This window comes from Myotis brandtii, unplaced genomic scaffold (assembly GCF_000412655.1).
Source record: "Myotis brandtii unplaced genomic scaffold, ASM41265v1 scaffold1814, whole genome shotgun sequence".
Lineage (NCBI taxonomy): Eukaryota > Metazoa > Chordata > Mammalia > Chiroptera > Vespertilionidae > Myotis > Myotis brandtii.
The window spans coordinates 77,744-105,117 of NW_005356728.1; the positions used below are offsets into that span (position 1 = coordinate 77,744).

Sequence of the window (27,374 nt, forward strand, 5' to 3'; positions counted from 1 at the left end):
ACAGCCCCCTATCCCACCCAGGCAGCGGACAAGGCCTGGCCCACACCTGCCCGTCAGCCTGCTGACTCACCAAGCAACTTCTTGCTGTCCAGCTTCTGTCGGTTGAGGGGGCTGGTCCCATAGAGCAGGGTATGGTACTCAGAGTGCACCGTCTGAATCTCGTCCAGTGTGGCTTTCCGACCGCGGATCCGCTGGCAGGGGAGATGAGGAGAAGGTGGCACTGAAGGTCCAGCTCTCCTTGAAGCCCAGACCCTCTCTCTGCACCACAGCCTGGGGCACATGGAGCCACTTCTGACCTCAGGAGATCCAAAGGCTTTTGAGAAAATATAACCTGCCCCCCGCCCCTGGGGACCCCAGGCCAGGACCCTCCCCGCTTCAGTGGGGGGCCATAGGGGAAAACAGGCTGTAAGGGATGCGGGGACTGGCCCTGAGGTCAGGGGTTGTACAGAGACACGGAAAGAGGCTTCACCAACAGGGAGACAAAAAGGCCTTCGCTGGGTTTGAGTTGGGGGCTGAAGGAAGGAGGGGCTCCCTTACCTCACACTTGCTGAGCAGGCCCGTCTCCTGCAGCCGGGACCAGATGCTCTGGATCCGGCCGGCATGCTCAGGGTGCACGTGTGTGTTTCCGCACATGCACTGGTGCTTCAGCATGAATGTGTCATAAACCACGCCTGAGCCAGAGACATACCTGTCCGTCAGCTCTGCCCCGGGCCATGTGATCCTGGCCACCGCAATCCTCAGAAGAGCTCATTGAGCTCTCCCCAGCCCACCCCGCCACCCTCCCACACACGCACCCCTCTTCTCTCCTCCTGAAGTTTTTTCCTCCGTGACTGCCTGTCAAACCTCCCTGCTCCTCAAACCTCAACGAGGCTGCCCTTGACACCCCCACTGGCTTTTATCTCTGCCCACTATGCCCCTAGCACCGTACCCTCATGGCACACCCTCCTTTCCCCCCTCCTGTGCTGCTCCCCCACCCCACTCCCCGCCTGTGGCCATTATTATCACTTCAACATATAGTCAATATAAAGGTGAGACCATCCTCAGGCATCGGTGGCCCGAGCACAGGGAGGCGTCAAGTGGAAGGGCTTTCTAGAATGGACAGAGGCCTCACTCTTGCCCTCACAGGGAGACAGGGGAAGCTGGAAGGGCAGGATCCGACTGAGACAGTGGGCACTCTCCACCCACTGGAGGGCTTGTGCGGTGATAGCACAAAATCAGGGGGTCCCTCAGCAGCAGTGGGTGGGGGCCCTGAAAAAGACGCGGCCCCAGTGGGTATGGACAGGATCACCATGCTCCCTCGCAGTGGGGCAGAGGATGCCCCCTCTACCAAGTGGGTATGGACGGGATCACCACGCTCCCTCGCAGTGGGGCAGAGGATGCCCCCTCTACCACAGGTGGCTGGTGGTGCACAGGGAGAGGACGGAGGCCTGTTTTCCCTCCCTGCAGGGCACTCTGAGGGCCCTGGCAATCCCTCAGGGCAGGGACTGTGTCTCTGCAAGATTCCCACCAGGCTGAATGCCATGCACAGGCCCCTGGCACAGGAGGAAGGACAGTCGGCAGTAGTGGGGCTCACCTGTGGTGAAGAGGTGCTTGGTGGGCTGGTCTGGGGGGCTCTTCACGCCCCCAGGAGCAGCAGGTGAGGACTGGGTGCGGCCCAGGGCCTGGTGGGGCACAGTGGACAGGCTGAGGGGTGCCTGGTACACCTGTAGTGGCTGCAGCTGCTGGGCATCTGAGAATACCTGGGAAGGAGGAGAGTAGGAGGGAGCCTAGGTGAGGCTTAGCCTGAGACAGATGTGAGGACAGGTATCCTGGGGCCTCCAGGGGGGTCCCCAAGCCAGCCCTTCTAAACCTTCTCTCCCCCCCCCCGCCCCCTCCCTCCAAGAACAGAAGAAACTCTAGCCTTCATTGTCTCCTCTCCCAGGAGAAGGGGAGGGATGGGAGGACAGTGATGAGTCATGCCAGAGTAGCATTGAGGTAAGTGTGTGGGAGGGGTGGGATGAGTCAGGCCCCGAGGGCTCAGCTGTGGCCGCAATGAATGAAGTGCACACTAGCACAGGGCATACTGTAGTAACAGTGAGGGTGTGTGTGTACACACGCACACATGCACGCACAGGGACCAACGCACAACCGATCCTACGCAGGCAGAAATGCAGATACGGCCACGTACGTACAAACACACACACAAGCAGACAGGCGGGGGCGATCACAGACAGAGGCAGGGAGGGGTTGGCGGCTGGTATTGCCAGCTCTGAGACCAACACCAGCAGTCCCTCCCTTCCACAGCTCCTTGTCTTTTCCTACTCTCTTTTTGCTCTCTTCAGAAAGCTGGCCCTGCAGACTGGGAGAGGGGAAGGCAGGGTGGAAAGGAGGAAGGACAGAGGGATGGTGATCAAGGCCTGGGGGAGGGGGCACCTTTTTGTAACCAGTTCTGGACTCCTCCAAGTCAGGTCCCTCCTCAGCGCCACTCTCGCCCTCCTCATCCTTGACCTGGATGCAGTCCTCCTCCTCCTCCTCATCCTCCTCCTCCTCTTCCTCCTCCCCTTCCTCCTCCTCCAGGTCCTCCTGCGTGCTCTCACTCTCCGTGGAGCCTTCTCGGGGTATGGTGAGGGCTCCCTCCCCCAGCAAGGCCTCCTGCTGCTCTGTGAGCTCCTCTTCTGTCTCCTCGGGGTGGGTGGTGGGCTGTCGAGGCAGCTCCCCAGTCTTCGTGAGGATCTGGGAGCAGAGCAGAGAGAGCGCATCCGCTGGGAGGGGGAGCAGCCGTGCAATCTGTGGCCCGGGAGGGTCAATCCTTCCCTCCCCTCCCCCCTGCAGCCACCCAGCCCTTACAGAGCTATGTGAATTAGAAAAAGGCAAGGTGGCTCCTCTGAGCAGATGTGGCACCAGGGAGTGGCCTAGGGTGTCAGCCCCCTCTCCCTTCCTGTCAGCCTGGTCCTGCCCCCAGCACAGCCCTGCACATTCGCTTCTCCGGGCTCACCTTGCCCAGCTGCAGCTGCTGCTGCTTCTGCTTCTCCAGGAACTGCTGGTGCTGCTGCTGCATGACCAGCTGCTGCAGGGCCTGGGGGCTCTGGGGTAGCGGCGAGGACTGAGTGCGGCTCAGGGGCCGGTGCCTCGGGAGCTTGCCCACCGTCCGCATGCTGGTAGCCACTCGTTCGCCCGTCACCAGTGGGGACTGCCCATGGAGCGGCACTGTCAGGTGCAGGGAGGGTAGTGACCATTATTGCCAGGCCCCTCATCCCACCCCAAGACTCTCCCCATCCTAAAACACCACCACCTATACACTCAGGAAAAACTGTGGAGGGGCCTGGAGCAGCCTGCCCCCAAATCTGAGCCCCATTCTTCCTCCTCCCCATCATTAAACAGTCTCACAGCTAAGAGCCACTGCCTCCAGCAAGCCTTCCTGGATTCTCCATTCTCTCCCTTTGATTCACTCATGTTTGCACATACAGTCTTGGGCCTCCATGTGAGTGAAAACGACGACTAGTTCTTCCCATCCACAAGACCTCCCTGCCCATGAGCATGGATCCTGTGCTGGGAGCCCGGGACCAGGACCACCTGTCTTTTAAGCAGAACCTCTCCTGATGCCACTGGCTACTTAAGGGCTGACTGTCCAATCCCATAGCTGCCAGCCACACGTGACTACTGAGCACGTGATCTGTGGCCTGTCTAAACTGAGACGTGCTCCGAGTGTGAAATACACACAGGTTTCAGGAGAGTGTAAAACACAAAATAAAACATCTCACTGCTAACTCTTTGTATTGACCATATGTTGAAATGATAATATTCTAGATCAGCGGTTCTCAACCTGTGGGTCGCGACCCCTTTGGGGGTCGAATGACCCTTTCACAGGGGTCGCCTAAGACCATCGGAAAACACATATATAATTACATATTGTTTTTGTGATTAATCACTATGCTTTAATTATGTTCAATTTGTAACAATGAAAATACATCCTGCATATCAGATATTTACATTACGATTCATAACAGTAGCAAAATTACAGTTATGAAGTAGCAACAAAAATAACTTTATGGTTGGGTGTCACCACAACATGAGGAACTGTATTAAAGGGTCGCGGCATGAGGAAGGTTGAGAACCACTGTTAGGAATCATCATGTAAATATCTGATATGCAGGATGGTCTTAGGCGACCCCTGTGAAAGGGTCGTTCAATCGCCAAAGGGGTCGCAACCCACAGGTTGAGAACTGCTGAGATATAGTAAGTTAAATATGTTATTAAAATTAATTCCACCTGTTTCTTTTTATACGTCTTAATGCGGCTACTAGAAAACTAAATTACATCTGTGGCTTGTGTTATCTTTCTCCTGGACAGCGCTGCTCTGGAACGTGAGCGCCATCACGGCCACAGAGGTTTCGGAGCACGGCACCTGCAGGCTGCAGATTGTGGAGGAAATCAATGATGCCACTGAGGGAAGCTATGCCAGGGCTGGAAAGAATCCTTGCCTGCTTCTCCCTGATGGTCCTGCCTTGAGCCCCAGAAGTGGGGCATGACCCTCCTCCCTTGCACAGCTGCCGGCCCACTCACCAGCGATGAGGGTGCTCTGCTGCCGGGCCTGCTCCAGCAACAGTACATGCTGCAGCAGAGAGGCGTGCCCATGGGGGCTCGAGTCGCCCTCCAGTGTCACACCCAGCAAGCAGCCGGGGATAGAGGATGTGCTCATGAACTTGCCAGTCAGTGCGCCACCCTGCCGCAGGGACTGAAGGGCCTGCCTCTCAGCCTCCTGCTGTGCTGACAGTTTCGGGGAGGCCTGGGGATGGAGAGGGGAGACAGATGAGGGAGGGGCTTATACTGCCCCCAGTCCTGCCAACTTCGGACCAGCATCCCTCACCTACCCTCTGCCCACCTCCCAGCTCTGAGGTGGTGTATCTGATCTCCCTCAGGGCCTTGGAGGACCAAAGCTCTAGCTGGGGACATCCAGGACTAAAGAACCCAACACCGGAGAGGACAGGGTGCATGCCCATACTTACAGTGAGGTGCGAGTTGGTGACAGTGACTGTGGCCTGCAGCCCTAGGGAGATGTTGGGCAGAGAGGGAGACGTGTAGAGGCTGAACTGGTTGGGAGAGCTTTCCAGAGGGAGGGCCCGGTGCTGGGGGAGCATCTGGGGAGCAGTCGGGAGAGACAGGCATGAGCGCAGGCAAAGGGGGGCCACCTGGGGCTGAGACTGAGGGCTCTCAATGTGCCCTGCTCCCCACTACCAAGCCCCACCTGGGGACGGGCCAAGAGCCGCAGCCCTTCAGGGGCCCGTGGGGCGTATCCCACTCCAGGGCCCAGGTCTCCCCAGCCTGTCTACGGGGGAAGAGGTCCCTGCTGGGCACTTCAGCAAGACAGACGGGAAGGAGCTGCTGTCGTGCTTCCCAGGGAAAAGGGGTACCTCAGGCCCACCCACCCGCCCCACAGGCCTGTACCTCGGTGGGGATGTTGGGGACTGAGCCAGTAAAGCCGTTCTCAGCGATGGTGCTGTGGGAGCTGTTGGGAGAGCTAGGGCCAGAGCCTGGCGCGCTGTTACACACGGATGACACTACGGGAGAAGTGGCTGTCAGCTAGGCCTGCCTGGAGCCACCTCCACTCCCAGGCCCTCAGAACAGGGACAGGAGAGGAGTCCTTACCGCCAGGCCCGGCACCTGTGATCTCAACAGCCCTCTTCTTAAAGGTGCTAATGACAGTCCCATCCTTCCGACGCAGGAGGGGACTGCTCCTCCGCTCGGCCACCTTCTGCTTTAGCCTTGAACGCACTTTCAAGTTAGGTTCAGAGGCTGGGGAGAAGGTAGCCAGGGCTCAGACACATCCACACAAATGGGCACACACTACAGCCCAGCCCTCCACCTCCCAGGAGCCATATTCCGGGAGGCCAGGCTGGGCCCTTACCCGTTTTGCGGAGGGGGAAGTCATCGCGGCTGTCATAGGGCCCAAGCAAAGGCAGTTTGTAGGAGGGAGGCGTCCCAGGGGGGCCACTCTGGGGAGGGGAACTCTGGTCCAAAGAAGCATGGTGGGCTCCCCTAGGGGACAGAGACAGATCACTTGTCACCTAGCATTCTACGTTTACGAATACCCACTGTGTGCGATAGGAAAATGGATCCTGATGAGGGAAGCGAGAGAAACCAGGGGTGGAATTTCCTAGGAGGGACTGCAGGGCCCATATATGGCTTTAGGTCAGGAACCTCTTTCTAGCCTGCAGGCAGGCAGCCTCTGAGCAGGGCACCTCTGCGACCCATGCCTGCCAAGGGTCATTACCAGCATTTGGGATGCTGCGGGAGGGAATGGTTGAGGCCGCCTGGCGTGGGCTCCTTGGACTTCGACAGGAGGAATTCCTGGAGCCTCAGCTTCACCTCGGTGCTGGCGATGGCACCTGTGGGACAGGGCACAGCTGACCTGGGTGCTCGGGCCAGGACCCCACGGCCTGGGGGAGACGAACGGGAGTCCTGGCTGGCCCCCGGAGGCCCCAGGCCTTACTCTCTTTGCTCTTCTCCTTATTCCGCAGGATGAGCAGCTGCTGTTCCAGCCGCTGCTTCTCCAGCTCCTCCTGCCGCTGCTGCTCGCGCTGCCGCTGCTGCTCTAGCTCCTGCTGCCTCTTGGCTGCCAACATCTGCTGCTGCTGCAAAGGCACAGGGGCGGGGGCGGGGGGAGGCAGGGTGAGCAGGTCCAGGCGGGGGTCAGAGGTCTGGGTGGCCCCCCCGCACCCTCCTCGCTCACCTTGAGGTGCTTCTGCAGCTGGACCTCATGCTGCCGTGTCAGGTGGTCATGCTGTTTCTGGAACTCAGCGAACAGGAGCTGCTTCTGCAGCTGCTGCTGCTGCTTGAGCGCCAGGAGCTCCTGCTGCAGCTGCTGCTCCCGCAGTGCAGGGTCCACAGAGCCTGCCAGAGCACCCCGCAGCTCCACTGGGCTGGGGCTGCCTCCACCCCCGCCACCCATGGAGCTGGGCATGGCTCCTGGCAACACCGGCTTCACCTCCACTGTGGGGAGAAGAGACAGAAAGGAGTCAGGAGGTCTGATCCCAGACCCCACTAAGCCCTGGCAGCCATGCCCGGCACCCAGAGAGCTATCAGGCAGGAAGGACGACTGGACCAAGAGAGAACAGAGAGATGGGAAGTCAAATCCCTCTGCTCTGGGGATACAACCTTCTGCCTCAGTTAAATGAGGTTGAAGCCACAAACGTCAATAAGAAAAGATGCATAAGCATGAAGCACAGTACCTCGAAGATTGTGAGTGCTCAAAACGTGCTACTGTCATTGATAGTTAATGCCACTGGGTGTTTTATATGAATTACTTTATTGATGAGGAAACTGAGGTTTCAGGAGGTTTCACTAATTAATATGACCACAGACAGACAGCCAGGTGACCGATGATCCAGGATATAACTCCCGTCCTTCCTGTGCCTCCTCCCTCACCTCTCAACACCACACACTCCCCACCAGGAAGTCTGTACTAGAAGAGACACTGAGGCACAGCGGTCAGTTCTAGAAATGACAGGACTGGCCGCCAGGGCCCTCAGTACACCCAGGAGAGACCCGTGGGGACCCTCTAGACATCCCTATCCGCTTCCCTTTTCTCTTCCCCACACCCAGCTATGGAAGCTGAAAGGAAAGGCTATGGGAATGGGGGTGAGGTGGAAGCAGGAGGCCTCGGGGGAAGGGGGTGCAGGGCTGCACCAAGCCAGGGACAGGAGGGGGCTGGGAATCAGACTGGCTTCCTTTGCTGGATTATCTCCTTTCAACAGTTTTATTGTAATTACCCTGAAAATGCCGCTATATATAGAGTGAGCCAAACAGCAGCTGTGCCTAGGGGGAGGAGGGAATGAGAGAATGGGAGAATAGGAGGGCAGGCACAGAGAGGAGGTGGGAGGAGGAGACAGGAAAGGGAATCAGACAGGAAGAAGGTAATAGCAAGGGGGGGGCGGGGGGCTGGAGCTGAGGCAGAAAGCTCAGAACTCCAGTCCCAGGGACAACCTGCTGGGAAGGGAAAAGGAGTCCAGGGCCTGCTGGGTCCCAAGACCTTGGGTCCAGGCCCCCATATGGACAATGGGCTGATGGGCCAAGGGTGTGGCAAAAGCTTCCAATGGGAAGGCTAAGTCTCAACCTCTTGATTCCTAGACACACACTGTCCTCTGGTCACTGAATGTCACTTCCCATCACTGCCCTGTGGTTGCCAGGGCAGACACCGCACCAGCAAGGAGCCCCAGCCCAGCCCACACCCCCCAGAGCCTCCTGACGCAGCAAAGGGAAGGCGGGCTACCCACTGACTGGGAAGGGGGAAGTGAGAGAGGCAAGGCCAACCCATCTTGTTTCTTTTTCATTTCTTTCTCCAAAGAAAGCCCTCACTTTCCTCACTCCAGCCCCAGGAGGCCACAGGGAGTGGGATGCCAAGGGCCCACTCCTGCCCAGGCCTGGAGAAGAAAGGACCCCAATATCCGTGCGGCTGCCAGTGTTTCCTGCCCTCGTGAACAGGCTTCTGCCCAGGTTCCCCCCAACCCCTCATCAGGAGTACAGGGCGGGGGGTGGGGGGGGGAGGGGCTGAGCTAAGAGAGGCTCCCACACCCTGTGCAGTCAGTCTATGGGCCTAGATCTGAAAGTTGTCACCAAGGCAGGGGCTAGGCCGGTTGAAGACCCTCATGCCAGAATACGGCCTCTGGGATCCACTGGGGGAGGGGAGGTGAAGCCTGAGCAGAATGTCTCTCTCAGTCCCCATCGTCCCTTCTCCCCCAAGCACTGCGAGGCACATTCCTCTGTGGTTTGCCCGCCAGCCACACTGACGACTCTGCGGTCCGGAGGCCAGAGCCACATCTGTAGGAGTGGCCAGATGTGGCCAAGAGGGTGGGGCTACACACACACACACACACACACACACTCATTACTTTTCCTCCTAACCCATGTTCTGTCCCAGCACCAGGACGTTTCTGGAGGTGGCCGGCACCATCCAGGGTGCAAAACAGGGTGGCAGCAGCCAGCAGCCAGCCTCAGGTCTCCCCAGCTCTGGAAACAGCCAGCAAGGCCCCAAGCTGCCCTGGCCAGTGTGGCTCAGTTGGTTGAGTGTCGTTTCCTGCACCGAAAGGTCGCTGGTTCCATTCTTGGTTGAGCACATGCCTGAGTTACCAGCTCGATCCCCTGTGGGGGCATGCAGGAGGCAGTAGATCGATATTTCTCTCTCTCTCTAAAACAAATAAAAACTTTTTTTAAATGAAACTTTAAAATAAAGGCCCACGCTGGCTGGGGAGTTATCTGTTCCTAGGGAAGCCTGGCTAGGCCCGGGACACTCCAGCCAAAGGTGGACAAGCTTCAACCCGCTGCTCCCAGCAGTGTCGGGGCTGCAGGAGCCAATGCCAGCCGCCCGCCCAGAGAAGGGCAGGGGTCCAAGTTCTCCTGGCTCCTGGCAGTCCTGGCTTCCCTTGCAGGAGCCTCGCAGAGAGGGCATGGGCTCAGGTGAGGGGACTCTCCCACAAGGGCTCCCTCAAGCCACCATCACTGCTGCCACCAAACGCCAGGCCCTGGGCTGCAGTTAGAGCTGCAGGTGGTGGGGCAGCCAGCGGGCTCCGGCACATAGCATTGTTCCCACGCAAGCAGGAAGCACGGGCGACTGGAGACTATTAATCTGCAGGCCCTGTGGAGCCTGGACAGGATACAGCACCCCAGGGGTCTGCCAGGTAGTTACCTGGCTCCATCCAAGATGGGAGGGGCTGCAGCTGAGCAGCTGGAATCAGAGAAAGGGTAGGGGGTAGGCACTGAGCCCCTGCATGTAGTCTGCTGGGCACAAGACCTGGGGCCTAACTGGCCTTGCACCCCCTCAAAGGATCTGTGCCCTCTGCCAGACTGGCATGAGCAGAGTAGGTGCAGTGGCTGCCCTCAGAACCAAGCGCCCGGAAGTGAAATGGGTGTCGTGAGAAGAGGCTCTTGATTGCCTCCTGGTGGACCAAGAAAGGTGCGCGGACCTCTGGGAAGGGAAGAGTGGCCTGAAGGACACTGTTGCTTAAGAGGACAGCTGGGAATTTGCCAGCAAGGAGACCACTGAGAGGCAAAGTGGGGGGTCACGTGGAAGGGCAAGGCCCTGGGTCCTCCCTTCACCCCACTACTTCCTTCTGACAGAGAGCTGTAGGGAATAGAAAGTAAGCCAGACAGCCTACACAGCTATCTCCTACAGGGGGGAGCGCTGTCTACCCTGCTCCACTCTCTCCTTCCTGGGGACTCTGACCCCTTCTCCTGGGAATGGTGGCCTTGGGAACAAGCAGTTAACACCATCCTGTCCTCTGGCCTTCTGCGGGTTTGACCAACACTCCCCCTGTGGAGAAAGAAACCCAGCCCAGGTAGCTGGGTGGGCAGGGCTGGATACTTCTAGCCATCACAATGACCCCACATATACCAGGCTCTGGCTCAGAAGGAACCTCCCTGCCCAGCTCCTGGGCACAACTGGGCAATGGCGAAACCTTAGTGACACTTTCTTCCCGTCTAGCTCGGCCTCCTGCCTCTCCATGAACCCCTTTAGTCCAGTGGGGGCTCCCACAGCAGATTCTCTGGGCAGCACAACCAGGGATAGCCTAGATCCTTGGGGGGAGATAAGGCAGGTACTTATGGGCCATCTTTGGGACAACTGCCGGCACCGCCTTAGACTACGAAGAGAGTGTCCAGGCCACGCCTTCCTCCCGCTCTGAACACACCACCAGCCATGCTCCAGCTCCAAGCCCTCTCCTGGGGACGTCACCAACTCCAGAATCCCTGTGGCCCAAACACTGGCAGCAGGGAAATGGTGCCTTTCGTTTCCCTCGGAGAAGCCCTGGAGGCAGCAGGGCAGCACAGTGTATGCACCTGCCCGGCAGATCTAAAAAGCTTAACCGTTGGCTCTAAAGAGACGCTACCCCCAGGAAGTACCAGCCACAGAAGTCGGGGGAAGAAGAGGAGACCACGTGAATGTAGACTCTGAGGGAGGTATGCACTAAGCTGTTTGGAATGTCTACACGGGACCAAAATGAGACCTTTGCTGAGAAGCCCTGGATCTGAGGGGCTACCCTACCGAGAGAGGAGAGAGGGTGAAAGAGGCTTTTGGGATCGTCTGTTTCAATCCCTTTGTTACAACCAAGACTCTTAGGCTCCTGTGCAGGAAATTCCACCAGCTAAGGAGCAGGAACTCAAAACCAAGTGTCCTGACTCCCAGCTCAGGCAGCCTGTGCAGCGTCTACACACCAGCCTGTGCAGCCCGGCTCCAGTGCGGGCACCCCAGGTGCTCAGCACCCCCAGACCTAAATAACGGCCCCTGTGGAGAACAACAGGCTGGCGGCCTACCCTGGAGGGCAGCACCTTCTCCCCGCACCAGTACCCTCAGGAGCAGGCTGGGGAGTCAGCAGCTTCCTGAAAGGCTTAATGACCTCACGCTGTCCCTCTAGAGAATGGGAAAAGGCTCTTGTCCCTTTGCCGGTCTTGAGGGATTTTGGAAGGAGGCAAAGAACAGCATCTCACACTCCTCCCCATGACGCCGATGACCCCTCCCCACTAAGGATGGTTTCCCATGATCTATTTCTGTGCTCTTACATGATTAGTGAGGCCAATTTAGGCTCAACAGGTTCTACCACAATTCAGACAGCATTTCCCCATGTGCAAACTGGGGAGGACTCTCACCTAGCAATTTTCACAACGCCTCATGTAACACGCAGCACCTGATGGGTAGGAACAAGGGCTGGAGTAAGAGAAGACCAGGGTTCAAGTCAGGCTCTGCCACCTCCTAGGACAAGGGACTGAGCACCTCCCTGTGCTCCGTGCCGGCATCTGTGAAATGGGAGTAAGGACAGCACCTACCGCCCAAGCTGTCGGGCGCAGGAGAGAGAACACAGGCAGAGCGGCTTGGCACAGGGCCTGGGAAAACCTCAGGAGGTGCTAGTCAGGGCTGTTATGAATGACTCCTGACACTTCCTGGACCCCTTTGCCAATCTAGTCAAGCCTACGGACCACTTCTCAGAATGTTTCTAAAGTGAATGAAATCAAATACTTAGAATTACGTGGGGTCAGATTCGCAGACCACCTGAACTCCAAGGAAGTCAGGCTCAGACCTCTACAGGAGGAGGGAGGCTTTAGCTCTCTCCTTTTGGACTATCTCAAGGCCGCTGTGGTCCTGTCCCAATCAAAGCCCTTCCCGCGGGCCACGCACAGCACACGCTGGAGTCACCAGCAGCTGGATCCCAGCGCTACCGAAGGAATCTCTGGGAACGGACTCTTCCCACAGGTGGCTCTTTCAGGCTTTCCCTCCTGCCCCGCTACCTCCCAGAAAGGCCGCTCTGTCCTCTGCGGCACGGCCCGTAGCGGTGGAATCCCTTCTCTCCCTCAAAAGCATTATTTAGCGCAGATGGGCATGAGTTGTGAGCCCTGCTCTCAGGGCCCCAGTTACGAGCAGCCAGAAAGTCTTCCCTGGTCTCTAACCTTACTGCGCCCACTGCAGGCGACACCTCCCTCCCCAGTACTATTCCACATCTTCCTGGGCCCCTCTTCCTGCAAGGCAGAAGCAACACGAACTGACTTCAGAAACTCTTAGAATGACAGTGCAGGAAGGGCCTGCAAATCGGCAACTAACTTCCCCAGTTGACAGAGGAGGACAGCAAGCCCAGAGATGTAAGAAATGTGTCCAACGACACCTGGAAAGGAGGGGCAGGGCCAGCCAGGGCTTCTGGCTCTCTATCTCCCACTAAAAAAAAAACAGGAGAAATCTTGAGGGCTGCTCCTGAATTTAATGAGAGATGGAGTAAGGAGCCAAAGTCAGTATTAAGGATCCAGGGGTCTCGGGGCCCCCAAAACACCAGAGAAGAAGGGAGCCATAGGAGAAGGGAGCCAAGTGGATGGAACCCCCAGAAACCCCGAGGCAGACCGTGCCTCTACAGCCTTGGGGGTCCAGAGGGAAGCGGAAGGCACAAAGTGTCTCTCACTGGTGAGAATGGAGGTCGGCATTGATCTTGGGCTGCCATGTGAGGGAGAAGGAGACTCACTTCTCCCGGCCCAGCCATTTCCAGGAAACACTTGGGCACCACGCTAGGGGCAATTAAAAGGCACGATAACCACTCACAGTCTGCAGCTGTTGCGGAGAATGTTCACTCCACACCTGGGGTGGACAACAGGGGCCTCGGGACATAACCCAGCCCTGAACGTCCAACAGAGCGGCCTGCCCACCTGCCCACCTGGCCACTTGCCAAAATCCCCCACCCCAGCTGGGGTTTAGCCACCTGCTCCCCAGCGTCTCAAGACATCCTCCCTCTCCAGACTGCCAGGCTGCTAAGAGCTGGATTTGACTCTGACTGGGGTAACAATCTCCCTCCCTTTGCATTAGGCCCTTCTCTCAAGAATCCAAAAGCCCACTGAGGCCTTCCAGGGATGCTGGTGACACCCGCCGGCAGGCTACTGGGCCCCATGACCACTGTCCACATGACCCCTCTCCACACAGCCTTTACTCCAAGCATGGCCTGCGTCTGCTCCCATCAGCATCACCTGAGCTGTGCTACCACGCTGGTACTGGGCTACCCTAAAGAATCCGAACCGGGGAGGGGGAGGGGAAGGGGGCAAGCCTTGGGAACCTGCATTGAAATATATTCCTTTGGTAATTCTGATACAACTGAAAGTTTGCGAACTACTTTCTCACAGTGTCCCGGGGCGGCTGCACTCATTTTTGCTGCCAACCTGACAGCTGTTACAGCTGTGTGTGTGGACACAGTTAATCTGATTTCCTATCTGGCAGCTGTGCAGCAGGGAAGGGACAGCTGAGGGTCTCAAAAACAAGAAGAGGGGCTGAGGCAGGAGGGAATGGGGGCAGGGAGGCTGTCTGAAGGGACGGGGTATGCAACGCTGTTCCTGAGCTCCCTTCTCCTGTTGGGCTGAAATCCCTGCAGGAAGGGAAACAGCTGACCAAGTGGTCCCCAGTATTTTTAGAAAACAATCTCCTCTCTGAAACCTCACAAGTCCCCCCAAGGCCAGACTGGTCTCTATTGTCTAGGAGCACCACTTGGAGGTACAAAGGCAGGCCTGCCACATATGGTTGTACAGGTTATACATTGCACAAGGGCACCTGATGGAAGGGACAAGTTGGGGCTGAAATCCAGCCCACGGTCCAATTGCTAGGCCATGCACTCTGGCATGAAGATATCTATCTGGAAAAAAGGGCCACTTTTTAAAATTTTGCACATAGGAGCTCTTCTTGTGTGCGCTGGCAGTGGCCCTCCCTAGAGACCTGAATCCGAATCCCAGCTGTCTCTGTGACCTTGGGCAAGTTCCTTAACCTCTCTGATCCTTCTCAATTATACAACCTGGCTATTAATACCTCCCTAGAAGAGGTAAGGTAAGGAAAGCACCTGATATCCCGTCACTAAGTACACTATATTAATTCTCTTCCCACCAGTCTCACCCTTCCTACCCTCCCCACACCCTATACCTACACACCCACACACCCAGCCAAGCTTGGTATGGTCTGAAGAATGTGAATAAGAATATCCAGGGGAAACCCCAATGCCAATCCACGGCACTTCTCAAAATCCCAATATCCACAGCATCTTTTCCTGGCATCAGCAGGATGCACACCCTCCTGGCTGGGAAAGGAGGCTCCTCTTCCGTGCCTGCTCGTAATATCCTGCCCAGTCCAGGCCGGAGGGGAATCCAGGGCTCGCAGAAGGGAGGCAGGGGATGCCCTAGCATTGCATTCTGGGGAATCCCACCCTGGAGTTCAAGTTCCCAGACTCCCCAAGCCGGGACCAGGCCTAGATGAGGGGGTGCCCACTGTGTGCGGGGCTGCTGTGCAGGAGCCCTCGAGGAAGACCTAGGAGGCACGAGACCTAAGCTGTGATCTGTCCCCCTCCTCAAGCAAGAACAGCAGAGAGTACCCCACATCCCTCACGGGCTCCGTCTGCCAAGGTTCTGGCTCACCCACTGGGGCAACCATATCTGTCTATTTACCCAGAGGGCCAAGCCCCGGAATAGAGCCTAGGAATCCTGCCATCAGCCCTGGACGCCAGCGCCTCAAGCATCATTCATTCATCCATGTGCCAGGCACTGTGCTAAAGCTGGGAAATGGCTGTGAACAAGACAGCCAGAGAGCAATGGATGCCCCTAAAATGGGGCTCCATACCGGCTGCTGGAGTAGGCAGAGGCCACCCGGAAAGCCCCGTTCCCCAGCCCCTCATCCTGCAGAGGACGGGCAACACACACTGCCCAGAAAGCACCCCGGACACCTGCTTTTTCAGCCTCCTGCTCATGCATCCTGTCAAGATATTGGGGGGAGGAAGGGAGACCAGGGTGCCTGGGCCCTCATGGCCATGTTTATCCAGGGTGGAATTTTTTTAACCCAAAGGTTAAAGTGTTTCTATTTGAAACATCTATTTACATTCCAGAGTAAAAAAAAAAACCAAGGCCTCCGAGCTCCCGGCCTATATCTGTCCCCAGCCGCGTCACAGACACAGCATCAGAGCTGCGCAGGGGAGAACATTCTTAGCCCTCTCCCCGAGCCGCCGAGGTGACTCACAGCTCCCTCCTGCCAGCATGGACCACGCCACCGCCGCCGCGCAGAAGGCTAGGCCGTGTGTGTGCTGTGGGGGGATGAAGGGGAGACAGGGATCTGGAGAGAGAGACTGGCGGGGGGACCTATGCAGGTACAGGCAGCCTTAGGGAAGAGATGTGGGTAGCGGGGGTCCAACCTGCAAGGATTCTGGGGTTTAACTTGAAAGAAGGTGAGAGAACATGCTGAGGAGGAAACCTCAGCCTGACCACCAGCTGCTGCCGGAAGGCAAGGGACAGTGGGAACAGGGCAGGAGGGGTGAACGGTCATGGCATCTGCCAAATGGGGTAGAGCTGCCCCCAAGCAGATGCTCTGCACTCAGTCCTTTACTTCCCAAGAGACCACCTTGCCTGCTGGAGGCTTTGGGATGGGGGTCAGCAGGTAGGGTCTTTAGCCAGAGCTACCCACTCAAGTAGACCAAGACTAGACCAGCCCTCCATGGTTACACTCCCTCCCAGGGGACTGTGTAGGGACTTTGCAGGGCTGGTGCCCAGGGTTGTCCCCCTACCCTAGGAGACTACATGGGCATCCCTGCCCAGGCAGATGGCAAGCCTTTATTCCAAGGGTTTTCCAAATTTTCCCAAAACAGTCACCCTCTGACACATCTCAATTCAGCTGCAACCTTATCCCTGGCTGGTTTAGAGCCAAATCACACCAGCTCCCACCTTCCGATTCAAAGCCTGGGACCCACGCCCACGTACCCAGAGGCAAAGACTCCCCATACATACACACACAGACACCCACACCCAAGTGCCAAGCCACTGTCAGGAGGGGCCAAGCGGGCGCGGATCCAGCAGGCCCCTCCCTCGAGGAAGCATCTTGTGGTGCCGGCCTGGTGGGAAGGCTGTGCCAGAAAGGCTTTGATGCTGCCAACAGGTTCCTGGGAGGGAGGGAAGGAGTGGCCCAGCTCTAGGGCACCCCACCCCCAGCCAAGAGCCAAAAAAGTCCCTGCTGAGAAGGTGGCAGGGCTAGGGGGTCCCAAGCCTGTATGAAGGCATCTCTTTGGCCTCATGAGATGGGAACAAACCAAGGCCTGGGGGAAGGAGGAATATGGGGGAGCAAAGACCTAAGGCAGCAAAGGCCCCCTGATATCCCAGCTGCCAGCCTCTGCCTAACTCTACACAGCTGCACAAGCCTCCTCCTTAGGTGTCTGATTCCCAGGGGACTCCTGACTAGGGACTTGCAGAAATCACTGCAATGGACCCTCTGCTCCTCAGAACCCAGCCAGAGGAGCTAAGGCAGCCTTCATTTGTGTGCACACTCAGCTATGGCTTCTGCCCCGGCCCAGACCTGGGGGGCGGGCAGCCTGGAGGCAGGTCACTGACCCACTTCCTCCCCTCTGACCATGGTGCCAACTAGGCCAGGATCCTCTAGCAACCCACAGCCCCCAGCAGGCAATGCTGACCCTGCTGGAGGCCAAAGGGGCTTGAAGAGATGCAGCACCGTGCAGCTGAAGGGAGGGCAGGAAATCCCACCTCCCTAACTACCCGTATTCTCAACACAAAGCCCCTAAGCAAGACCCTATCTGGGCGAGGCTCAGAGCCAGATACTCAGCCCCAGAGACAAGGAGGCCCAATGGCAGAGGACAGGTGGGATCACCGAGGCACTTACCTGCCACAGGGATGCCGTGTAGAGGGGTCCGAGGCAGGATTTCCAAGGATGGTTCCCGGCCTGACATCCCATCTGCTGAGAAACAGGATTCCGTCTCATAGATGGTTTGCAGCATCTCCACGAGCCCCTGAGCCTTGGGCACCAGCAGCATGCCAGAGAGGGGGCCGCCAGAGGCGGGAATCAGCCAAGGGGAAGGTGGTCGGGCAGGCCCTCACGGCTCAAGGGCTCCCTCAGGCCACTGCTGCTGGGACCCGCACTTGGGGAGGCGCCTCAGCCTCATCCGGCCTGGGCACTCCTGGCAGCAGGAGGAGCCAGGAGGCCCCAGAGCTCCAGGCCCAGCTCGCCCCTAGAGGGGCATTGGACCACCGGCCTGTCCCCAGCTCTCAGGAGCTGGAGTGTGGCAAAGCACTCAGGGGACAGGAAAGGGAGCTCAGCAGGCAGGCGGGCTCTCTGTGTTCCCTCCCAGCCCTGGGTGACAGCTCTGGGACCGGCTCGGTGCTCCTCCTTCCCGAATGAGCCGCCGGCAGCTGGCAGGAGACTGAAATAGCAGTTGGGGGAGGGCCCTGTCTATAAATAGGTGGAGCATGCTCAGGGAGCTGCAGGCTGGCTGCCAGGAGCCAGGGCCTGGCGGAGGCCCCATGGGGGGAGGCGCGTTCCACCCCAGGAGGAAGCGCCAGGCAGGGGGATGGGAACAGGGGAGGGCCTGCACTCAGGGCCAAGGCCACAGAGCCTGGTGGCCAGAGGCTAGGCTGGGGAAGGGCAGCGCCGAAGGATCCATGCATCTGGGACAGCTCTGGTGCTGCTCTTGGCAGGCGAGGGGCTGGAGACCAAAACACAGTTCCATCCTCTATCTTCCCTCCTGCATCCAGAGCATGTTTAGGAACAGGAGAGGTCTTCAGGAGGGCAGACAGGGCCACCTGGCCGAACCTTGCATCTTTCCGGGAGTTCTTCTAAGAGCCTGATAGAAGTCTGTTTAACTTCTGCTCTCCCTCAGAGCTGAGAGGTGCCTCTTCAGCCCCTCAACCAACATGGAGACCCCTGGGCAGCAGCTAAATGGCAGCTTCCTTCAACATATTGGGGTATCACCTCTGGCGGCTGCTCTGCTTCCTTCTAGGGGGGCAGGAGACTCTTCCTGGACAGGACTCCTCCCCGCCCAGGGAAGGGGACCTGGGCGCACCTGCCCATTCTCAGAGCACAGGTAGTTTCTCCCCTGCAGTGTGCCAGGCGGAATGCTAACAGCAGCACATACATCACCTCATTTATTCTGCATGATGACCTCAGGAGATAGGTGCAGATGGGGAAACCAAGGCACTGAGAGCTGAAGTCACTCACCCTTGGTCATATGAGCCGCTTAAATGGTAGGGCTAGACTGCTCAGCTCTAACTGCCACAGCCCACTGCCTCCTGCACAACAGAGCGAAGCTGCCCCGGGGTTTCTGTTAACAGGTACCCAGGTAGGAGCAGACTGGAGGCTGGAGGCCCTCTACGAAGAATCAAGAGGCTGCCAGCATCCAGCCTTCCTCACCGTCCCAGACCTGACAGATCGGCTCCTGTTCTGGGGTGCTGCTGGGACCTCGGGCTGGTGCCCCAGGAGAACTGGTGATACCTACCTGCCCTGCCCACTGCTGGCCCATCCCTTCTCCTCAGACTGTGCTTCCCACTGGTACAGAGATCCCACTTGGCCCCCTGACCTCACTGGAGCCTTTTAATAGCCTGGTTATTCCTGGGTCTGTGTCCCCCTCCCCCTTCCTGATGTCACAGTTGCTATTTTGGAGCCCCCTCCTGGCCCCTTCTTGCCCCCAACTCCAGGCATGGAGCCAGGGACACCTGTCCTCTCCCTGGACTGGATGACCTCACCCTCTTGTCGGGAGCCCGGGGGGAGCTGGCCAACCAAGGACACAGTGGCTGTGGGTCCTGAAGCCCATCTTCCCACCAGCTTCTGCCAGCCAGGGACAGCAAAGGGGCCTCCTGCCTCAGGTGGGGTGCACACTGACAGGGCAGGTGGCAGAGGTGGGCATTCCCAGGCTATAGACTGGCTGGCAAGATGTATATTTGGGGGGCAAGGGGGAACAGGACCTAAACAAATATCTGAAGCCTCAGCTTCTTAGCCAAGGCAGGCTCTAGAAAAATGGTGATAGAGCAGGACCCCCACAGGGGTCTGAAATCGGTGGACACCTCAAGGTAGGTCATGGGACCTTGTTTACCACCCCCAACCACAAACTCACCCTGGCCAACCAGGTTCTCTAAAAAAGAAGGGAAGGCCAAGGTCTCCTCAATGGGGTGACGGGCAGCAGACTCCAGGGAGCCCAGAAATAGCCCCTCCCAGCCCAGGACTCCACCCACCCACGCTGGGAGCAACCGGAAGGGCTGGCTAGCCCTGTCCTGGCTCTCTTGCCTGCCCCAGGCACAGGAGAGTAGGCAGGGGAGCCCTGTTCTGGAAGAGAGGAAGTCACCAGTTATGATGATTCAAAGCAGGGCCTCCAGAACCTGGAGCAGCCAGAAACCTAAGGCAAAAACTCTCTGCTTAGGGAAGACAGGAGCACCCAGGAGACTGGGCATCCAGAAGTGGCCAAAGCCAGGGGCTCAGGGCAATTCCCAGCACTGTTATGATTTACAGTAACAGCCAGAGTGGGAAGGGGAGTGTCAGATGCAGCCAGACAATCCTCAGTGCAGTTCCAAGGGAATAAGAGAGGGGGACTGGGATGGGGACAAGTGTCTTTTTTCACTTCCGAGATTCAAATGATGCCACAGTATCTTCCTAACGCCTAACCTCAATCCTTCCTGCTCTATAGCCCCTTTCCTTATGGTTCATGTCTCTCCTGCATCCCGACTCACCCCATGTGACACCCTACAAACCTTACAGAGCACCCACCAAACATGGGGCACATGAGCCTCATTCGGAGCCAGCACCATCCCCTCAGAAGCACAATGACCTTGTTCCGTCCCTCGGAGGCTTAGGGTCGGGCCTCCTAATCCCCTACATCTCGAGGAAGGGAACCCACTCCTGGCTCCTCGTGCTCCTCCAGGCTTCCTTTTCCTGGACCCCAAGACTCGGGTGGGGCCTGACCCAAAGGAAGAAAGCAAGGTCGGCTTTGTGTACAATACGAAAGCCAAGGGCTGGCCCAAGAGCACCCCGGATGGAGTGTGGGGTGCCAGCTTCCCTGGGGTCCTAGAGACATTAGGCCTGCCTGCCCTCCAGTTTCCTCCTGCCCTTTGAGCCCAGTCATGCTGGAGCCCGCTGGCATCGCCTGGGAACTGCCATATGCCAGGTCCCATGCTAGGTGCTGGCTGAACCCTCTCATTTGAAACCAAGCCCAGGAAAAACATAAACACCTACTTTGGCATCTTCACATCCCCTCAGGGTTGACCCTGCCTCCTCCCACCATCCCATTCTAAGCCTTCCATCACTTTGAAAGGATGGAGCAGGGAAGAGGAAGGGGAGCAGACCCCGATCTCTAGTGAGCACAGAGGTGCTCTGGGGGCTCCTAAGCGGAGAAGTGACAACAGGAGTCCACTTCCCAGACCCCCAGCCCACACTGGCACTGACCCACTTTCTCCTCCTCAGGGCTGGCTCCTTCCCCAGGGGCTCAGAGGCAGAGCCTGAGCTGGAGACTGGGAGGCAGGACGCCGAGGTTCCTGGCTCCACCCCACGCCCATGCCCCAGTTTCTCTGGTCACCCAGAAAGGAGGGGGCAGCTGCCCGCCCTCCCTCCCTCCTGGGAAAGGGAAGGAGAGAAAGTGTGGAGTATGCTGGGAGGTGCTGGGCAGGCAGGTGTTGTCATGAAGCTTGTCTCCCTCCCACGCTGCGGGTAGGAGCCTGGCTGCCTTCTCCTGGGGCCTGTCACCATCCACACTGGCTCGCATGGTGGCCTCACTCCCGCCCTCTCCTCTGGGCAACAGCACAGAAGACAGGGCAGCGACCAGAGCAGGCCTAGGTCCCAGGTCTCGGGTCAGCCCCAGGCAGGGGGCAGATTCTGCCAGTCCTCCAATCCCACTGAGGGCAGCAAAAGTGACCAGTTCCCGAAAAATAAAGAAAGCCTAACTCCTCAAGCGCCTTTTTCCTGAAGAGAAGCCAGACACCTGCCTCAGGGAAGCGGGCAGCCCCTCAATGGGCTCTGCTTTTACCCAGGTGAAATGCTGGCATTCGGCCCACCCTGGAGGTAAGCTGGTCAGCTCCCACTACCCAGGGAGGGGAGTTAAGGCCCAGAAGTAAGCAGCCTCGAGTCTCTACCTGCCGCCCCTCCCCCAGAACTCCCTCTCGCTGGCTTGTTTGCTCTGAGAGCAGAGATGAACCACCTTCTATTTTTCTCCTGTTTTCCCACAGACAGGCTGAGCTCAGGGTCTCACATATTGGGGGTAGTCAGCAAGGACTTATCAAACAGGAAAGCTCCTGCACTGAGAGAAGTTCAGGGGAACCCCAAAACAGTGTTATTCTGTGTCCTAAGGAAAGAGGAACGAGCCTTTGGGGATTCAGGAGAGGGTGGGAGTGCTCAGGGGCGGGGCCACCAGGCCCTGGGGACTAACCACTGTCATCGTGCCCACCTCTCTCCCAGCCTTGTGGTCCCTTGCTCTTCCTGGGCCTCTCTGAAGGGTGTCCACAGGGGAAGTAGACACCACATGCTCCAGCTACAATACGTGGTTTCATTTTACTTCTGTGAAGTCCAAAGGCACATGGTATCCAAGGCTCTGCCTGGCGCAGGGCGCCTGCAGCCCCAACCCAGATGCCACCCTGAGCTCTGGGATTAGCAGATGCCAGGCCCCTTGAAGAGGACGAGCTATGTGGAGGTGGCTGTCCCCGGAGCAGCTCTAACCACAAGTGGGAGAGCCAGTCCTGGAGCCCCAGGAAAACTCAGCAGGAAGGGCCTCCCGGGGGTGCTCCCAAGGAATGACCCCAGTTCTGAGGCCTCTCCATAGTCCTAAAATGAGGTCCCCAGTCCCTACTCCCCTCCTTCTCTCCCTCCTTCCCAAACACGAGAAGACAGCATCTCCCCCTACTGGGGGGAGCTGGAAAGCCAGACAGAAGGCACAGCCATTCTATGGGCCCCACTCAGGAGGCTCCTCCTGGCAGGGCTCAGCAGCAGCTCCCAGGCTGCCAGCCTCCTGGGCTGGTGGAAGCCCCCAGCTACTACCACACTCCTGCCAACCCTGGCAGAAGTAGCTGCCAGGGGAACTGGGACCACCAGAATCTGAAAAGGCAACCCAGTGACCTCATCAATCCAAGGTTGATTATTTTACCCTTTTCTTAAGGGAAATGTCCTTCCCAAGCCATCAACAGATACCTCTGGGCAGCTCTGTTCCCTTGGCCATGGCTTAGACCCCAGGCCTGGTGTGACTGGAGGTGGCTCCTGGACAGGTCAGCAGAGTAGCTCAGATGGCACTCCTCCCAGGCACAACTGACCCTGCCAGGGGGCAGTGTCCAGCTGAGATGGGCAAGGGACTGATGAGAACCCACCAGGCTCTCCTCTCCCTTCACCAGCCCAGTCTCAGGGGAGGAGGCAGGAAGTCAGAGCTCAACAGCCTACCCTCCAGCATGGGAGTCACACACACACCTCTCCCTCTCCACGTCTAACAGCTGGCACGGCCCCTACAGGTGGAATGAAGGCAAGGGCAGAGGTGGGAGGATCTGAGAGGGAAGCACAACCCCCGCAGGAGGGGGTCATCAGGCAGAGCTGACTGGGTGAGTCTCAGGAGTGCAGCCTCCTCCAGCTGGCACTCCCCTCTGCCTGCAGCCTATGCCCTGGGCATGCGCTGGGAAGGGAAAAGAAGGAAAGGGGGCGCAGCCTTGACCAAAACAAATGGCACAAAGCCAAACATCCCCACCAGCCTCCAGTTTCCCTGAGTCTGCTGGGCCCCCCAAGACCCGGCTCAGGGCATCTCCCACGTATCGTCAGCACCGGGGCCCCACAACAGAAAGCACCAGTCCAGCAAACTGACAAAGGGGAAGGAGAGGAGAAGGGGCCTGGGCTCCTCCCAGGTGCTGCTTCTGTGTCTCCTGTAAATGGGTTTCATCTCTAGGCCCTAGTTTCCCTAAGGAAGAAAAAATATCCCTCCACCTCTACAGACCGAGATGTGGGGCATAGGATAGGCTTGTTGAGCAAGAAGGGCTCTGAGCCTTTAAGACTGCACCGAAGAAGACGGCCACGGAGAGAAGGCAGTTATTACTTTGACCACACTGACCCATGACCCTCCTGTGAAACTCCTGAGGGTCCAGCTCAGGCCACTTGGACACATCCTCATGGGCATACACCCAGACCCACCCACACAGAAAGCTGCCTGGGTCCCACCCAGAGACTATTTCTGGCAGCATGAGGCAGGCTCCTAAGAGCGGAGAGGAATAGGAAATCTCAGAGTCAAAGACCCCAAATTAGGAATCTACCATGTCTAGGGCCCAAGAGGAAAAGGGGTGGTGGACCTGACTCAAAGGAGAGAGCCAAGAGTCTTCTAGCCCACCCCAATACCACACACCCCAACACAGACCAAGGCCAAAGACCCCGCAAACCTCCCCTACGAAGAAAGGATGGGTCACAGAGAACCACGCCACCAGGAAGAGAGCCGCCACCACAAAAAGGAAGCCTGGCATTCAGCTATTGTAGGATCTTCTTCCAACAGCATCTCCAGGCCGCCCAGAGGCTCAGGGCTCCACACCCCCTCTCAGGCCTTGGTGAACAGGACAGGACAGAGCTAAAACTAAAGGCCCCCTCGTTGAGAGGGTAGGCATGGGGACAGAGCTGGACCCATGCCCTCCAAGGGCCAGTCCAGACTGTTGACCCATCGATTCTCAGGTGTAACCCATGATCAATAACTTCAGGTTCACCTCTGTCCTTTCCTTGCAATGCTTCTCCACTCCTGATCCCCTTGTTCCCTTACAGCTCAAACTGGCCTAGACTCTCAACATGCACAGCCCATTGCAGCCAAAGCCACCCGGGGTGCCCTTCTCCAGCCTCCCAGCTCTTACCCGACTCGGTGGGAGAGTTCATGCCGGCTCTGGGCCTGCAGGAAGCTGGCGTTGGGGGCTGGGACGGGAGGGAATGGAGCTGCGGTGATGTCAAGAAAGACAGACGATAACAGACAGACGGACGGGACAGGAGCCCGGGGCCGCACTGCCTCTAATGCCCATCCGAGGCCATCCTTCGGGGCGAGGAGGCAGTCAGGCACTCAAAACGGCATCCCTGGGGAGAGAGGGAGCAGGGTTAGAGGTCCCCAACTCAGGCATCTGGGAGTTGAAGACCTCAGAGCTTGTCAGTTTACACCTGGGGAAGAGAAGGAGGGACAACAGCCCAGGAGCACAGAGGAAATCGGCAGAAATGGACCCAACCTTGGTTTCTGCTCTTTCTAACTGGTGAGGCTGCCAGCACTCAAGGGAGGGGAAATGGCTACAATAGTCCCTCCCAAATAAATGCCTTTTCAAATGGCAGCGCCCACTGCCAGGTGGAGAGACCTTATAGACTCCCAAGGGCGCCCAAGTGGGACTGGATGTGCACAAAGGAGACAGTGCAGGGAGGCTTCGAACTCCGTCCACAGCCGTGGGGAGACGCAGGGCTGACCCGGAGTCCCTGGTTACGGGAGAAACTGGTATCCCAGCCCCAGCAGCCTGAGTTGGGACTCTCGGGTGAGTGTCATCTCCTCCTACTCTCTAATCCCTGTGCCAACTCTCGAAATGTGAGGAGCTTCTATCTTGGTCCCCCCCCCACTTAACCACTGGTCAGGGAAAGAGGGTAACCCTCTTCTACACATAACCCACGCTGTTTCCAGGAATTCGGAAAGGCAGAGGTGTTCACCCCACATCCAGCGCCCCCCAGACTTGGGTCCAGGGCCGAAGCCCAGGGCTCTGTGTGTGTTGTGCAGGCTGTGCCCTGTGCAGGGTCTGAAATCCAGCCTGTAGTCTCCCTGCCAGGCTATGGGTCACCCAGGCTGAGTCCAATCAGAATAAGGGACACATTTTTCCAGTTTGTACAAAGGCACCAAAAGGCCCAGCTGTCGGGTAATATAGTAATAGAGGATGTCCCAGTATTAAAAGACCATGAATTGGACAACCAGTCCCCACTCCTCCCAGAGCCAGTCCTCAAGCCTCAGATACTACACTCACCCGCCCCCCTGAGCCCATCCCTAAACGGCCCACGTTCCACCCCAGACATGATCTCATTCATTTTCTTCCAAATGAAGGTAAGCCCTCTAAAACCCAGTGAAATTGAGGCAGCAGGAAGTGATCAGATGAGGCTGAGAGGAGCTGGATGTTTAAGCTCTAACAATGCTCCCAGCCAGGAACAGGCAATCAGCCCTGCCTCTGGATAGCCCCTCCTCCTGGCAAGAAAAATTCTCAGTAAGCCTTGAATTCTCATCAAGGATTCCCAGGAGTAGGGTCCATATGGAGCAGAGTAGCCTTGCAGTCAGCCATGGCGGGGACACAGAACACACACACGCACATGCACACATGCCCATGCACGCATGCACACACACTAGGAAGACTTCAAGTCTTCATAGGCCTACTTGCTGCTTGCTCTTACCCACAGGGTTTGGACTCTGTAGCTGGAGAAGGGTGCACGCAGATTGGGGAGGTGGGAGGAGGCAGAGTGAAGGGGCTGAACGGCTCTCAACAGGCACAGGTGTGGGGCAAGGACAAACGAGGCTGTGCAGGGCTGGGGCCAACCTCAGGAATGCAGCAGGTGGAGCTGCTGGTGCTGTGGCAGGGCCAGCGTGGGCAGGCAGCTCAGCCCGTGCCCAGCCCGTGCCCACCCGGGCTGGCGCCCAGTCCTGCTCACACCCTTTCCCGTGGGCTGTGGTACACAGCTTCAGAAATTCCCACGATTCCCAGCAGCCCAAGTGGCCCAGCCCATCTGCCTAATAAAAGACACCTCCACAGCAGGATGCTCAGAAGGGGCACAGCCTCAAAGGTACAAAAACTAAGTCAGTATCAGTCCTGAGCCCCCATCATCCTCACCCCCTGGGGAGAAAAGGAGGGGTTCCTAGAACAGCCAAGAGCTCAGGATTCCACCCCACCCTGCAGGATGCAGCAGACCCCTGGACCCTGTCCACCTGTAGAGTGGCTGCCAATACCCCCATTAAGCCTTCCCAGTGAACAGGGGCCTCCCTCCATGGGAAACAAAGCAGCATTCACTGCCTAATCAGGACAAGTGCAGATTCTTGTCCGGGGTGGGGCATGAAGTGGAAAAAGGGCAGCGTGATGGTTAAAACCTGAGCTATTTGGTCCCTCCTCGGCCAGAGAAAAATCAGTGCTAGCTATATGAGGGTTATATGAGGGTCTCCGTGGGCAGTTGGGGACCAAGAGCTGTGTGGCTCCCGAATGGCAAATTAGTGAGCAGCCCAGCTTCCTTGACATAATAAGCAAGCAGACCCCAGGGCCCTGTCCCCGCCCCATCCACTCTCTCAGTCAGACCCCTGTCCCTCCCCAGGATCCAAATCCACCTCCAACGTCCAGCCAGAATGGCAGGGCGAGGAATGAGGAAGCCGCTCACCCGACAAGCTCATGGCTAAGCCAGGGCAGTTAAGGCAAAACCCCCCCCACACCCCATTCATGAGCAATAAAAACTCTGGCAGAGGGTGGGGAGATACCGAGTCATGTAATGCCCCAACGGCCACAGTTTATAGCGCTGCCCTGCAGGGATCTTGTCCCTCAAACAACTCCCTCAGAATTCCTGGGGAGTCAGGTGTCCACTTGAGGGCCTCTCTGGAACCAGCACCACCTGGCAGCCTTCGAACACACCAGCTCTGGCGCTGCTACAGGCAGGCCCAAGTTCTGAGCACTGGGGCCAGGGTCCCTCCCCAGGTCACAGGTGGCCAGGTGGGCTGTCTGAACCAAATCCTGTGAACCTGAAATTGCCCACAATCTGATATCTGCCTCCAAAGACTTCATCAGAAAGCTACAAGCCCAGACATCCCGTCCGAAGAAGCAAAGGACCACTCCTGACTTGGACATGGGAGACCATTTCCCCCAGCCTCCCAGAGCTTCCACAGCCTTGTACCTTCCCCAAACTGGGCCACCAGAAGCCTGGGATTCTCAGAGCCATGAGGGGTAGCTGACTTGGATGTCCAGGCCCCAAACTAAGAGGTGGGGGGAGGAGGGGGAACAACAGGGGAGGAAAAAAGGCACCAGGCTGACAAATTCATTTTTGCAATCAGCCCATTTCTGTTTGTCTGCTCAGACGCAGCTCCAGGCATCTGCACAAACCAGATGGAGGAGGCTGCTATTTCTAGAAAAAAAAAAGGGGGGGTGGGGGTTGAGATGGG

At 57.8% G+C, this 27,374-nt stretch overlaps 1 protein-coding gene across 8 annotated transcripts in view; it reads right to left on the bottom strand.

The window, feature by feature from the left end:
- HDAC5 (histone deacetylase 5) overlaps positions 1-24,323 on the bottom strand; it is a 29,326-nt gene extending 5,003 nt beyond the window's left edge. For 4 of the 8 annotated variants that reach the window (XM_014537720.1, XM_014537722.1, XM_014537724.1 and 1 more), the window contains exons 1-14: positions 17,132-17,246; positions 6,710-6,969; positions 6,470-6,611; positions 6,251-6,365; positions 5,885-6,015; positions 5,626-5,772; positions 5,425-5,537; positions 4,986-5,117; positions 4,543-4,765; positions 2,975-3,186; positions 2,413-2,712; positions 1,574-1,739; positions 538-671; positions 71-191 (exon numbers count right to left, since the gene is read on the bottom strand). In XM_014537720.1, the coding sequence (XP_014393206.1) occupies positions 71-191; positions 538-671; positions 1,574-1,739; positions 2,413-2,712; positions 2,975-3,186; positions 4,543-4,765; positions 4,986-5,117; positions 5,425-5,537; positions 5,626-5,772; positions 5,885-6,015; positions 6,251-6,365; positions 6,470-6,611; positions 6,710-6,969; positions 17,132-17,246 (2,311 nt within the window). Of the gene's footprint in view, positions 1-70; positions 192-537; positions 672-1,573; positions 1,740-2,412; positions 2,713-2,974; positions 3,187-4,542; positions 4,766-4,985; positions 5,118-5,424; positions 5,538-5,625; positions 5,773-5,884; positions 6,016-6,250; positions 6,366-6,469; positions 6,612-6,709; positions 6,970-17,131; positions 17,262-24,084 lie in introns of those variants that run through there. The other 4 variants (XM_005863825.2, XM_005863824.2, XM_014537721.1 and 1 more) reach the window with 4 other exon arrangements.
- Positions 24,324-27,374: the final 3,051 nt, after the last annotated feature.